The 15548-nt window shown below is 35.7% G+C and overlaps 1 protein-coding gene across 2 annotated transcripts in view; it reads left to right on the top strand.

Annotated features, from left to right (window-relative positions):
- SEMA3A (semaphorin 3A) overlaps positions 1–15548 on the top strand; it is a 173231-nt gene that overhangs the window by 120954 nt on the left and 36729 nt on the right. For both annotated transcript variants that reach the window (XM_062019752.1, XM_062019743.1), the window contains 3 exons: positions 13046–13188; positions 14312–14426; positions 14524–14593. In XM_062019752.1, the coding sequence (XP_061875736.1) occupies positions 13046–13188; positions 14312–14426; positions 14524–14593 (328 nt within the window). The remainder of the gene's footprint in view (positions 1–13045; positions 13189–14311; positions 14427–14523; positions 14594–15548) is intronic.

Genomic DNA, 15548 nt, shown 5'->3' with positions numbered 1-15548 from the left:
AACTCCAATGGATTTTTTTATTTACATTGTTTTTTCCCAAAATGACAAACAGAAAGAAGGAAAATGCCAAGAAATGTGGAAGAGACTGTGTTCATGGGCAGTTGATGTAGTCTTCTCTGGAACTGATGTCTTGGCCCTGTTGGCCTGGATCAGAATACCTAATGGAATACCAGGGGAATAGGAAGACAGAGCTTCTGAGCTGAATATATGATCCACCACCACATAGCTACCACCTTATCAAATAACTGAGATGCCCAGCACACCCAGCAGAGTTAACGATTCGAGGATATAACTCCTTGGTCTGTTCCTGCCTTTCACCCACTTCGTAAAATAACAAATGTTAATCTGCAACTTGTGCAAACTTTGTGATTTGTTCCTGGTAATGGGGCTGAACCTAACCTCCTTTACACTAACATTCCTGAACCTTGAATTGCTTGTCCCAAAAGGCATTCAGTGTTGCTTGCAATTAACACTACTGATTGCTCAAAGCGGCACCTGATGTGGCACCGAGCCAACTGGAACCATAATTGGCTCCTTAGATGAAGAAACATCCATTTCAGAGTGGAGTTTGTGATGATGGAATTATTAGTTCAAAGTAAGCCAGGTATGTGAATACCTGGTCTATACATTAAAATCTCAGCTAGCACTAGACACAGCTGAATTAATCTGCAGACTCGAGGCCTCCCTTTCTGTGTCTCTGTAACTTCCCCTTCTCTTTGTTCATGAAATCATGTAAATTCCAGTCTGAATGCTTGTAAGGCTAAGTAATTGCTTTTGTTCTTTGGGTTATTTAATTACAAATCTCAGTAGATGACAGGTCTTCTGCACTAAAGGAAGACATCACATTTGCACAGTTACAGAATCCCAACACAAATGTGTGTGGCAAATCAGTGACTGCAGATTTATTCATGCCCTCTGGGACCTACACTGCCTTTTCAGCTTAGCATGCAATATGATTTAAATTACAGCTTGTGCAGAGCTGTGCCTTGGGATTACACTCCATGTTTCCAACTGTTTATAGTTCAGTGAGCTTTAACCTCTGTGATTCTGAAAATTAAATAATGTCACTGCTGATATCAAACTGATGGCTAGTACTAGATTGCGAAATACTGTCTTGTATTAAAAGCCTGTTCTTATAACAAAGTAGAAACATCAATGTATTTAAAACATTGATAACATTCAGGTAGTTCAGGAGCACAATTCAAAAGTCACACTAACAAAGGATTGAAAAACTAATACTAACATCCATTCTCAAGGATATATTGGGACTTCTGTATTTAGCAGAGTTTTGTCTGTTAACTTTACTAGAACAGGACTGAGTTGTGCAATACTTTGCAATTAGATAAATACAAAGATCATGTAAGATCAAGAAATGAGGATGGAGCATCTCTTGCAGTTAAATTCAGACTTGTTATTTCCTTGCAGATTTTACAGTTTCATTATTTCTGAAATACTATCATATATTGAAGATCCTCTTGTGCACAACTATCGGTATCTTAATATTTCTTTAGGCATTCAACAGAGGAGGAAAGAAAACACCTAGTTACAAAGCTGTTTATTTAATATGGCATGTGAATTCCTGGCAGATCAGTTTCATGCTTTGCGGGGTTTTAATTGATAGAAAAACTTCACTTGATTCTGAAAACCCATGTTTCCAGGATACTGTTCTAGTCCCACTTGAGCCACTTCCCTGGGTTTCTCCCCAGGTTCCACTAGGCAACACCGGCAAAACAAAAGGTTGAAACAGATGTCACCACCAGCATCTTTTATCCTGTAGAGCCTTTTTCAGTTCGTGGTGTAAGGAAGAGGGAATAGAAAGAGAAAAAGACAAATGGGAGAGACAAATGGATACTTATTTTCCACTTGTAAAGATAGCATGTTTGACTAAATAACTGAGCAAATAAACAAAGAAGCCCCAAATACCTTATTCATAGAGTTACAGTTAACAAATATGCTGGACAGATCATACACACACACACACACAAAACTTGACAGATGGTTCCTCATTTGATGCCTTTAAGTTTTGACAGTGCAATAGATACTGATTTTCCCCTTGATCTTTAGAGCACTCTATATTACTTATCTCAGGCTTCAAAGCCTAGCCTAGCTTTTAGGTTTCAGAGTGGTGTCTAAAGTATCCTATCCCAAACTATTCCGTTGAATTCCATTAACTTAAATCAATCAAGTCCTTGCTGAATACTTGACTGTTGGTTTTTATTTTCCAAAGAAGTAGATATGTGCCATATGTTACCATACAGTAAAAAAGATATAGTAAAGTTTATGGTGACATTTAAGATATGTCAAAGTATGTGAATGTTCACCAGGTAATAGTTGATAGAAGCATCTCAATTACAGTCTCAAAAGCAGCAGAGTTGTCTGAAAGTTACTGTATCCAAGAAACTGTTGAGAGTAACCCACCAAAACAAAACTGTCAGATGATAGGCCTTTTTTAGCTCTTTTTCCTCTGTTCTCAGATCCGTATCACTGGTGGCTATCTGCTGAATGTTTCACATGTTAGGAGGCTGAGTGTCTGGTTGTGTTATCAGGGAAAATTACCTCTTTCAAAGGCAAGGGTTAAACTGTAAATCTTTAAAGCCGGCATCTCTAGTGCAACATCCAGAAGAATCCAGTGTTCCTGAACACTTAGAGACGCCACAATCATACTAAGTAAATGATCACAAAATACTTCCCATTGTGATTTACCTTTCAAAGTGATAGACTGGCCTGTGTTTTTATTAGATTCCTGGACTACAGAAAAGGGATTTTTTGACATATGTTTATATGTATAAATTGTATTTTCCGTTGGTAGGTTTGTAAAGTTTTCTGTTCAGGTAAGTGCAGCAAGTTTTGTAGCGATATTTTATTAGATGAGTTGGTATAAGAAGAAAGCAGTAACTTTTCAGGGACTGAGCTTTTTTTACAGATAATTGTTTAGAAAACAGAAGAAAAGTTATTTTAAAGTCTGAATTACCTATTTTTTCATCTTTGCAGCTCACATTAAATATTTTAAATGAAAACATTCAGTGATAATACATAATCTGTGAATATGGCCATATATCTGAGGATTGTGTTGATTGATTCTTTTACTGATTTTGAGCAAAATTCAATAGCCCTATAAATAGCAACAAGTGTTCTACTGATGATGGTGAGATTAATCATATTTGCTGAGCTCTATGATAACATGCGACACACTGTAAAATCTGAGTCACAAAGTACCGTTCGTGTCACTTACCTACTCCTTCAGTCTCTGCTTCCTGTTCTCCTGTTTCTCCAAAGGAACTTCCACTAAAGGCAGAAAAAAGCTCTACAAGAATGAAAGGTACAAAATCTTCCTGTGAGATATTTTACATGGACTAGTGAGTCATCAGCTTTCTGCACAAAATTGTATAAATGGGTTGTCATTATTAATAGTCAGTTCTGCTCTGCTCCACATTTGACATACTTTCAGCTTCTTTTTCTTTTTTTTTGGCAGATATTTTGGTAGAAAACATTCTTTTAGAAAATGTTCTAGTTTCTCATTTATGACAGGACTTATATTATTTACCACATGTAGTTATTTTATTACTTTTTAAATACCTTTGCTAAACTTTCTGTTTATTCCTGCTGTTAACGTATCGCAAGCAAATGTGCTGCAAATTTCTTCCTCACTGCTTTTAAAAAAGATAAAATGAGTCTAATATAATGTTAATCCAAGAAGATTTTCATCCTTAAAAGTCACAGTAATGACATCAAATATTTCTGAAATACTGTCATACATACCAATTAAACAGAGTTTGAAGAGAACAACTTTCTGGTAGAGCAGTGCAAAAGGTAACGTTGCAACACTTTCCTGTCTGAAGCAACTCCCATGTTTTTTGTCACACTTGTGCTATCAAATACTTTTATTTTTTCCTCTTTTAATGAGCAATACTAAATTTCACATCATCAGTAAACTACTTCATTATTTTGGTTGGGTGTGAATGCTGTTAATATTTTATGTTGACTGAAGGTGAGTTAAGTTGGAATCATATATTATGCTCACATGACTGCTGAAAGAGGTTGTCATAACTGATGTTATCATACTGAATACTTCAGATTGTGCTGAGGGGTTTTGCTTCCACTTTCAGATGCCTAGCTGCATTTTATATTGCTAGGCTACACTTGACAGATTAGTTAAAACCAGTCATTCACCCAGTCTTTTTTCAGCCTTTGCTGCCATCTCTCATTAATCTTACTTTGATGGATTTTGTGTCAAGTTGCTTTACACTAGCTGTAAAAGTTAATTAGAACAACAAAACCTTTTTCATAGTTTGACAAAACAACCTCAGTTTTGTGACCAAACCTACAGGATTTAACAAAGAAATTAAGTTCTAGGAGATTGGATAGGTTAGGAAATTGCTACAGGAGTGCTGTCTGCTGGATCACTCCTTGGGAACTGGCTTAGGCTGATGATCGTTTTCTGATGAATGAATATATCTCACCAAGAACTCAGTTGATGGAAGAGTCCTATCCATTTTTTTTTTTTTTTATGTGATGTCAAGGAGGAAATTGTAGCTCTTACAGCTGCAAATTACCTCTACACACTTCAAATTGAATGTGGCAGTACAAAATTTGGAAGTTTTCTTCCTATTTTGAAAATACATGATTTCTGACACAAAGGCCTTGTTTGTTCACAGTGTAGGCAGAAAAAAAAAAAAAGTAATATATCTGTGGACAAAATGTCTTGTTGGAGACAGGGTTGTGTATAGCTTTCAGACAGAGAAATATTAACAATTTAGGTCTCAGAAGATATATGGAGACTAAAGGCATGCTAGTTAAGCCACTGCTGCTCAGTTTGGGGTTTCATGCTTTTGCCAATCGTACTGCTGAAGGCTGTCCCACTTTCCCTTCAGTGAAACTGTATTTGTCTTGTTAATCCCCAGCTATTCCTCATGCTGAGCTAGGACTTGTCTCCTGCAACATGTCAGGATTCTGGTTATGGTACTGCTACAGCATGCTCTCTCTGCCTTCAGGACACTTTCTTGTACCTCTAATTTCCAAGTTGCAAAGAAGAATATTCCATCCAGATGTAATCACACATCTCTCAGTATTCTGGAAGGCATGAGAAAATCACATTAGTGGAGAGGAACATATTTAGTCTCTGAGTTTTAGGTCATCTACTATAAACCACTTGAGCATCTCCAGGAACTTGTGCTCCACCTCTGAATCTTCAGAGCTTACAAAAGGCAGGCCCATACTTTTGTTTGCCAAAAGTGTGTAACACCCCAAATACAAAATGTCTTTTGTCTTCAATGCCTTCATATTCCACTTCCTCTTGTAATACATCACTTTTTAAACATCAAGACTGTGATATTTAGTTTTTGTCACTCATCCAGAGCTCTAAAGATGTAGGTTACACAGTTAAGTCACAGGCTTGCCAATGTTTTTATTTCCAAACATCAATGTCAAAAACTTCAGATAAATGACCAAGAGAGGAAGAAACAGGGTCTTAGCTGGAACTTTCATTAAGCTTTTTCTGCAGAGAGATTAAGAAATACAGAAAATCAAGATTAAAATATTCCTAACTGGAAACAATATGCTGCAAGCCTTTCTTTCTGTTCTGTGAAGGACACTGGTTTTCTCAGTAACTCAATTATTCTCTCTGAGAGATAAGTAAATCCATTTAAAATAAATAGTGTTGATAGATATACAACACCTTAAAACATAGTCAGCAGTGGAAAAGAGGTGTTAATTTTGGTTGTTGTTCTGTAAAGAGATAATAATCACCTCTTTTAAATTAAATAGTGTGGTTAGATCATAAGCATTGTTTTGTGAGAAATCTAATTTACTATGAGAATTAAGCTGTAATTTTACTGAACTTTTGCATTCACTTTTCTTCACTATATAATTAGTCATTACAGGAAATCAAAACTATTGTGGTCTCTTTAGAACAAAGGCTTCAGAAACCGATAATTGCATCAGAGATCAAAATTATCTTCTTTCCTGTGTGGGCTAAAGTGTAACTCAAAATACAATCTTGTCGAATTGTGCCTCTAAGGCAGAAGAGGACATGTATCTCAGGGTAGTGGCACTGCCTGAAAATTTAAGCCTTGGCTAGTGCTCAGAATCTCATTTTTCACCACTGTAGAGGTGTTAAGTACCACGGGAAAGCTTCCAGTACCCTCCTCCCCACCTCTCATCTCCCCTGGAGATGCACCTGATAGCCCAAGGCCCTGACTGACCTTCTAAAGTCCTTCACTTCTTGTAGCTAACCAGGCAATGTGGAATTTATATGCTCTTAGCATACTTTTAATGCTACAAACTACACTTATCCATCTTTGTTTTTGCCTCAACTATAAATCAGTAATTTCTTAAAAATACTGTACTTAATTCAAGTTTAATGCCTTTCATGCTGAGAATGAACCTTTGGTGACACTGAAGGACAAAGCACTGAACAGCCACAATGAGTAGGTAGATTATCGTTACATTATATGAGTAGCACTGAGACGTGGAGGAATTTACTTGTGTAAAAGTTTTGTGCATCTTTTTTTATGTGTATTTTTTTTCCTTGTTATACTGCTGTTGCATCCATGTGTTGAAATGATGAAACAGTGACATGTTAATATTATTTATAATACCATTGATACTTGAAAAATCAGATACAGAACAGTCAGATTCTGCAGAGGGGGTTTTTTTTTCTTCTTTTGCAGCGTTTTGAATCAGAAAATAAATGAAGAATATGTGTGCAATTGAAATTACAAGAAGCCTCATCTAAAATTTAACTTATTGGCCCATATTATAATCTGAACATGTCACAGAAGTTACTTTTTCTAGTCTTTGAAAAATTTAAAGGAAGAAAGGGATGAGATTTCTAAGATATAGAAACTATCATAACTAATGCACTATTTTAAGATCATTGTTCCTCAGCATGGGTCTGGCTTGAATCAAAGACAAACCACTCGATAAATATCCTAAGTAAAACTCTTTCTTATGAGAATTTCTGTTAAAACGTCAATGATTGACCATAGGGCTTCTTACCCTGTGAGAGCTGCTAACACCTCCCATGCTTGGCCTGCATGCCACACATCCACCTCCACTTACCCATGGTTTTGAAAGCAGTGTCATTAAATCACATCTCTGTGGTCTGTCACTGGTACTACCTTTGATGTCAGCATTTGACAGCAAGTCAGACTTATATTAGGTCTGTAATAGCCACAGATTGTCCCTTATACAGAGCCCATTCTCACCCTCAGGATGTCAGATGTCATCCCTGTTTTTGAGGAACATCACTGGAAGTGTGAGTTTTGCTGTGTTTTCCTCAGTCACTGGCAACAAAGGAATGTGAAAATTGAAGAATTAAAATGAAGGGACTTTGGAAGAACACTGCTAAAAGCTTTGGTGTTTTGCAAACTGTGTTCAAGCGTGTAAAACCACTAACCAACTTAGCTCTCTCATCACCATATATTAAAAGCTTTGTCCTCTGGTGACCTCGCTGAGCATGCCCGTAGCAGACGGGTCTGCTGTGCACATTTGTGACTAGTGCTGCAAGCCCTCTTCTCTTTGGGTAGTGGAGCACGCTGTGATTTCAAGTTCCAATTTTCTGAGAACAGTGCTTGCTTCTCTGTGCTGGGTCTCAGTGGACAAGCACTGTATGTATTTATGAAGTCCTGAGTAGCTGTCTATTTTTGTTGTTAAATTTTTAATTTCAGCTTCCCTAGTCATATTCCTCTCCTCAGGGCCCCAGTCACCCTCCAGTACTTTTCATTAAATTATAGCAATTGTAGTTTTACTGAGCGTAAAATTTCCCTCATTTCCTAGAGTTTTCCTTCTGTGAACTGATAAATTAGTCATTTTGACCGTAAATATACAATAATAGGGGCATCCAGTTCAAACTCTTTACAAAACATTTCCTGAGAGAACTGCCCTTTGGCTCCTGTCAAGTGATGAAGAGATGACCCCAGCTTCTGTTCCTTCAGCTTACTCAATCTTGACAGCTAAAGGTAATTTCTGTGCCTTCAAGTTTATAGATCTTCATTAAAATGCTAATATAATTCAGTTAGAAATCCAATTTCTGACTTTTATTGTTTCTTGCTATTGGGGGAGTGGGGTGTGTGCATTTGTTTCTGCTAAAGAGCAACATTTTTAAAAGAACAAATGCAAGATCAATTTTTCTTAGCTGTTTCTCAACCTGAAGTGCTGAGACAAGCAAAACATGTTTCCATTACTTAACTAAGCAAACAATGGCATATAAATCATACAGACAGCTGGACCAAGGTGTCGTTTTCATAAAGAGCCAGATTTCTCATGAAGGACAGTTTAATGGGCTGCTGCCAATGAAATGTCTGCAGAGCTGGTAATTGCAGGAGGGCACAGAAAATGTGGCACTAGAAAGGTGTCATGTGGGAGCTGAGAAATAGCCCCACAGCCAATGCAACTGGAAAAGGAGACTGAGAAAGGTGTGTGCTTTTATAATTTGCTTGTCAAGGCTGATTGTTTTAAATAAAAATCTAAGTTTTTATTTTTAGCTTGCTCACGTTGGCTGCAAGATCAGAGAAGTGGTTTTAGCTGTAATTTTATTTTGATCATGTTTATGCTGTGGCTTTATTTCTCCTTTGATCATGCTTAAACATGTTTCAGACATGTTTGTTTGATGTATGCTGTTTTTTAAAGCACTCCTCCACATTGTCTGCTTGTGGGTTTTTTTTAAAGAAATGAATCGTTGCAAAATATTTTCTGTCAAATTAGTTCTTAAATTCATTTTCCCAAAATATGCTTTCTCGACTTTTAGCCAACGGAAGGCTGCTTTTAAGCATGAGAATGTTGAACTGTTGTAACAGCATTTTGGAGTGTTTCACAGTTTGGAGACAGCTTTAGGGTCACAGAATATCCAACAATTCATACACAGAAATTAGTGTATCCACATTATCTGTAGTGCAACTACATTTACAATTGTCACCAGTGGGTTTGGATTGCAGTCCCACTTTCCATTCAGTAAAACTTGCTTGAAGTTCATTCCAGCACTTCTTTTGTGGCTGTGTTGAATATATGAAATAGGTCAACCCTGACTGAATTAGTTTAAACTTCCCATGGGGACCCCGTGATACCGAACCTGTTTAATTTTGCAGGGTAAGGCAGGGCAGTCTCAATATTTGAACATACACATTCATGGATGACATTCTTTATTCTGCTGCATGGGTGAGCAATTAGGAAAGTCGAGGAAAAGTCCCTCATCTGTGGACAAATCTCCCTTCCCTTCCTCAAGCAGAGCAATAAAAAAATGCTACATAGTCCATGGAGAGTGCTGTGTTGCGTGACTGCTGGCCATCTGGCTGATTGATTCATCATGACCCTAAACAGTTAGTTGTAAACATGGTCTGAAGCCCTGGAGTTAGATGCAAGTGTGCATCAAGCCTCAGGCAAGTCAAACAGCTCCTCTGCTAATGAAACAATAAAGAACACACTACAGATCACTAGTTCACATCACCCACTTCTTAGCTTTGTAACCTACAGAATTATCAGCCACATTTTTCTCAATCTCTTCACACACATAATCATAATATTGTTTTTATGGTCATTAGATTCATTTGGAACAGAAACGAATCTACTCCTATATGCAACAGGACACTTGTGGACTGCTCTTTCTTTCTTTACTTCGTCACATAGATCTGTTATAAGGAAGAGGGGGGAAAAAACAAACACCACCATGTAACAAGAGTAAGGGTCCTATAACATGGAGAACCACTCTTTTATTGACTGAAACATTGATTTAACCAGGTAGTGAAATAGTCTGAGGTTTGCTCATCAGAAAACACTAGTGTTATTCAACAAAACTGTTCCATGATGTATGATGGATGTGTTCTAACACAAGGCTGTGTCATTGCTTTATTTTCAGCAATATGGTTAGGATTGTTAATCATTAATCAGAAATCTGAATTCACCCCAGATGAGAAATGTATACAAAGTGTATTCATATGCACTCTGGCTATGACATTAGTTCTATCTACCTTTCTTATACCACTCACCTCTGCTATCACTTTGACAGAATTATTTGAGATATATGTTTTCAATTTATTAAACTATTTTTCTATCAGTCTTGTGTCATTCATGCTTTAATACTAGATTCCCTTACTGTTTCTACTTTCACTTGCAAAATTATGAGAGCGAAAGAAAAGAATAACATGCTAACAGAGGGCGAGTTTATATAACCCGTACTATATCAGCAATACTATTGAGTCAAATGGGACTCCCCACAGTATCTTCATAGGCCAATGTAAAGTTAGGTCTTTGATGCTTGATAATATAATGATTTATTTAAGAATTTGATATCTTGTGATTTACAAAACCCATTGCACTAGAAACAAATCATTCAACCATTTGGGAATGTATTTAGGTTTTGGTTGAGTTATTTTTTTATCCTTTTCATTAAGACCTCAAGTCTGTAAAAACAATGTATTCAGACAAGATGTTCTCCAGATCCAGTAGCCCAGACCAGTGTCTCCTAATGGATATCCTCTTTCTCTGATGTATCCTCCCACAGACTGTGATATAGATGTAACCTTGTTCCTTGTGACACAAGTTGCATTCAAAGCCCTTGCAGATAGTATATAAAATAACGATATTTACTATGGTACAATATAGTCTAGATATTATTTATCTCAGGCCTTGTGTCAGTGTTACTTAAAAGCTATTAAATACATGCTAAAAAGGAAGGAAGCAAACTTAGTAGCTGCAGTTACTGGGGTTTGGGGTAAAGACCTTAAGAAGTTTACAGATATTTGATGTTTCTAGATGACCAAAAATATGTATTTTAATAGACAGTAGGTAATAGACACAATTCCACATAGATTTATAGGTGTTTTGTAGCCTGTGTTGTTCAACCTGTTCATAAATAACCTGAAAAAGAAGTAGAGCAGCAGGATGAGAAAAATTTTCATGATACTAAGTTATTCAGAATAGTGAGACAAAGGAAAACTGTGAAGAATTACAAAAGAATCTTATGCAACTGGGTAGCTAAGCAATAAAATGACAGATTAAATTATTCTTGATGAATGATGCAGTGATAAACTATGGGGAAAACATAAGGAAAACATGCCTGTCTTCACATACAAAATGATGGGCTGTGGACTGAGCTTTACCGATGAAGAGTGAGATTCTGGGTTTATGACACGTAAAATTGCATGAAAAAGTCAGATAAATGCTTAGGAACTGTCAAACCCATATTGAATGTTAGGAATTAATAGAAAAAGAACAGAAATTTCAACAAGGAGTGTTGCTACAGCCCTTGTATAAGAACACAGTTCATCTACATCTTAAAAACTGGGAAGTACCAATACAGGGATTAAGAGGTATGAAATGAAGTTAGTAAAATTAATGTTCAAAACACAAAATAAGAAGTATGTATCATTTCATTAGACTGTGTAAGTGAGGAACAAATTTCAAAAGAGCACTGTGCATGCTGCAAATTTGCATGGGTTCAAGAAGAGTCTAAACAGATAACTGGATGAAAAATCTATTGAAAGTTACCAAGTACAAAGAGAGCAACCCAGTTCAGGGAATCATCTATGCTGAAAATAGTTGGAGAAAGGGAGATTATTCTGAGAGTGTAATTTATACTGTCCACATCCTTTCTTTGTCCCAGATAGGTAATTACTCCTGGACAGTGTTGAGGTCAATATATTGATCTATGTAAACCTTGTTCTAAGCCAGTATGGTTGTTCTCCAGTACTCTGTGTATATATCTCTCTCTATATGTATGTATATTTATATATTTAAATATATACAGAGTACATTAGAGTATATAGATACATATGTATATACACACAGAGTACATGAGAATATATATACACACAATTAATTATGCAGTATGTCTTCATAGAATAGTAACCTTTAAATGCATACATGCATATTAAAAATATATTAAAATATTTTGCTTATAAACACTTCCATCCTTAATAAGGCAACGAATTTCACAGGACAGCTAGTACAAACTGTCAAAATAAAGTTCATCATTTCTGTGACTATGTAGCAATAAACATACACTGAGAAGATGCTAATGCATGAAACTAAAATAGCTTACAATTTCACATAGAAACAGAACTGTGAGTAGTTAAATATAGTTCACAGTTAATTATCCCAGAAGGATGTAAAATGACCATAAAACAGATTGGTAAATCTGTTGGATATGCCTCCTTTTTTTCCAAATATAGTGAAAGATAACAGCTGAAGTATCTCTGTAAAATACAGTGATGGGCCAGATTCACCACTGGTATGAATTTACTGTAATGATTTCTATAAAATTCTCTCCCAAAACTTCCTTTCATCATTTTTACATAACTGATCAATATGCCTGCATTTTATGTATTTTCATTTTTTTTACATGTTATCACTAAATGATATTGTAATTCTAAGTGTCAAGAAATAAAAGTTTTTCTATGAAAAAACAAAATTCTTTTAAAAAACAAAACAAACATCTTGAATAGACATTCCCAAATGCATTTCTATCCTGAAAAGGAGACAAAAAATGTCGGCATTTGAATACCATAGTGTGTAAGCAAAAAAATATCACTCAAAACTGTATTTTTAACTCATTTTTTTACAGTAACATAGTAATACTTTTCTAGATTTAAAATACTTCATGTATTCTTATGTTATTGCTAAAGTTAGGAATATTACATTTGTATCAATAACTGTCTTATTTTATTTTCAACACATACAGAAAGATTACTGACCAAAGTGAAAACATCCAAAGAAACAAGTAAAATGTCAGTGATGAATTCATGGAACTCAGATGCCATGCTGTAATATTACACAACAGTTTGTAAAGAGATTTCATTAATGTTTAATTGCTCCAATAATTAAGTTAAACTGTTCATTAAATATCTGTAACAAACACCTCTGTGTATTAAAGATAAGAGGAATGTAAATACTTGTCACGTGTTATTGGGTGATGATGTTCCAAACATAGATATATTTGCCATTTAATGCAAAGATTGATTCTTGGAAAGCAAAATCACAATTCATTTATGTAAGGATTGCAAATGATTTAATTTCTGAAGTAGTAACATGCACAATGGCTTTGTCTTCTCAGATCCTAGATTTGTTAGTGCTCATCTGATACCAGAAAGCGACAATCCAGAAGATGACAAGATTTATTTCTTCTTCCGTGAAAATGCAATTGATGGAGAGCACACTGGAAAAGCCACTCATGCCAGAATAGGGCAGATCTGCAAGGTAAATTGTTCTTCACACAATATTAAATACACTCACACTTTGTGAATGATTTTAGAAACTGCATGTTCTTGCCTGTTAACTACTTAGTATTACTGGAATTGTACTAAACTGTAGATCATCCCAAGTGAAGAATAAGTTAGGGAACAACACACATAAGATATATTATTCAGTTCGTCTCTGGAGAAGCTTTACAAGCTACGATAGTTTGTTTAAAAAGTCATCGGCAGCTTCTGAGGCTTAGAGTGTGTCTGCTAAATAGAATCTCAGACAAAATGTGATACTTCCAGGTAGGCCAAAAAAATTTGAAGAATTTACTTTTTAAAGGAATGGTCATACACTTTCATTCCCACATTAGTGAAAATCTGTAAAACAGAGGCAAAGGAAGACTTAACAAACAGTTGTTTAAGCTCAGCTGTAGAAATAGGCAACCATTCAGAAGACTCCTAATGACTGCAGATTGAATCATTCATCCACACTGATAGAAGTCCAAATATTATTCTGACAGACTTGTAAAAATATTTTTTTTAAATGAACTTACATTAATAAGTGTTGTGGCTTTGGCAACTGTGAAATCACAAACAAAATTTCAAATTCTCTCCTCAAATCCAGAGGTAGCTGCTTGAAAACCAATTATCCCATAAGTATAGAGTCCTTGAAGCACTTTATTCATCAGTTTTGCAGCTATACAACTGACCCCACTGCTCTTTTTTATCTACTTTGTTCGCTTGCAACTCGCATTTCTATTTTGTCACTACCCAATTAAGAATAATAAACTCCTTCAGATTTACCAGGACATGGCAGCCTGGGAGCTCTTGAGTAAAGTATTCTTCCTGTCTGTCTTTCTCCAGTGTTACGAATGTATTACAAGTAGATTTGGTTTTCTTTCATTTTATTTTTCAAATGATGTGCTACAATGAAATATATTGCAATAAAATGAAAAATAAAAACAATTCAGAATTAGTGTCTTTGACAATATAATAATGCTTCTGTACGTAGAAAGTGAATTCTCTACTTACTGCAAATAGCAGAAAGCTATGTTATTTACTGTATTTTCTCTGTACTGTGTTGATACTTCAAACAAAGACTGTTCCTGGATATTAACACAAAATACTTTTGTTATTAGAATGACTTTGGTGGACACAGGAGTCTTGTTAATAAATGGACAACGTTCCTCAAAGCACGTCTGATTTGTTCTGTGCCAGGACCCAATGGCATTGACACACACTTTGATGAACTACGTAAGTGGCAGAAATGGTTTTGAAACAGAAATATTTTCTGGTATTATCTATATGGAATTAACTTACTTTTCTTTCGCATCTCTTGTTATTGTTACAGAGGATGTGTTTCTAATGAACTCAAAAGACCCTAAAAATCCAATAGTCTATGGAGTGTTTACAACTTCCAGGTATCCAACATATCATTTTACTTGCATGGATGCTTGAGTGTCTGCTTGTTTTAAAGAGGTCTCTTTGTTAAAAATGTTTTTAAGAAATGCAAAATTTTCTTAACCTTTGAACTGAAAAGTCAGTGGCAGTAAGAGGTAATGAATTAGGTTTCATTTCTTATAACCAGAGTATATCATCACTCTGAAACTAGAAATCACAAAGTCTATCAGCTTCTTAAGCTGCCCTTGCTGTTGGATTGGAGTTTTGTAGTGGGGATCAGGATTTGTAGTCCTTCCCACACAGATCTAGAAAAATAATACAAGCATAAATATACTTGTTTTGGGGCAGGGTAAAATAGAAAATTTGTGATGAGAGAAATTGGCTACTCAAGGAGACATTATTAAAAAATATTACTGAAATCTGGAAAGTTTAACAGTCTTTCAAAAAGTTCTGTTATTGAATCACATATAATGCTGACTTGACTGTTTCGTTTTCATTGTGATTGCATGAAGAACAACATAATACTTGTAGCTTTGGCCTGAGGAAGGTTTGTAGTGCTAGTTACATTGCCACCTTTATCTGTGAAGGACAAAAATTTTAGTTTCAAAAAACAGAAAGAATGTTTCTAGAGATAATCAGGCATAGAAAAGGGAGATTTACAAGTCCTTAATGTCTTCTGTGAGAAATCTCAAGGTAAGAAACAACACTGACATTTGCGTGTGTGCTGCCCAAAAGACGGAAGAGACTACTAAAAAAAATAGAAAAAATGTGAAGTGTAGGAAAGAATTGAATAGTCCTCTAGGGACAGGCCTGTTGAAGTTTACTAAAATTGGGGCTTTAGCCTTCTGGGGACAATATGTTTTAAATAGTGGAATAGCAGCCATCTGCTTAGGAAAATATCTGAGAGATCGTATCAGTTATGCTGAACTTTCACAGGAGGTGAGTTAGGATTGCTCTGAGAGCATGTCAGAGTTT

The sequence above is a fragment of the Colius striatus genome, chromosome 1, assembly GCF_028858725.1.
Source record: "Colius striatus isolate bColStr4 chromosome 1, bColStr4.1.hap1, whole genome shotgun sequence".
NCBI classification, from domain to species: Eukaryota; Metazoa; Chordata; class Aves; order Coliiformes; family Coliidae; genus Colius; species Colius striatus.
This window is presented reverse-complemented; position numbering and strand designations above follow the sequence as displayed.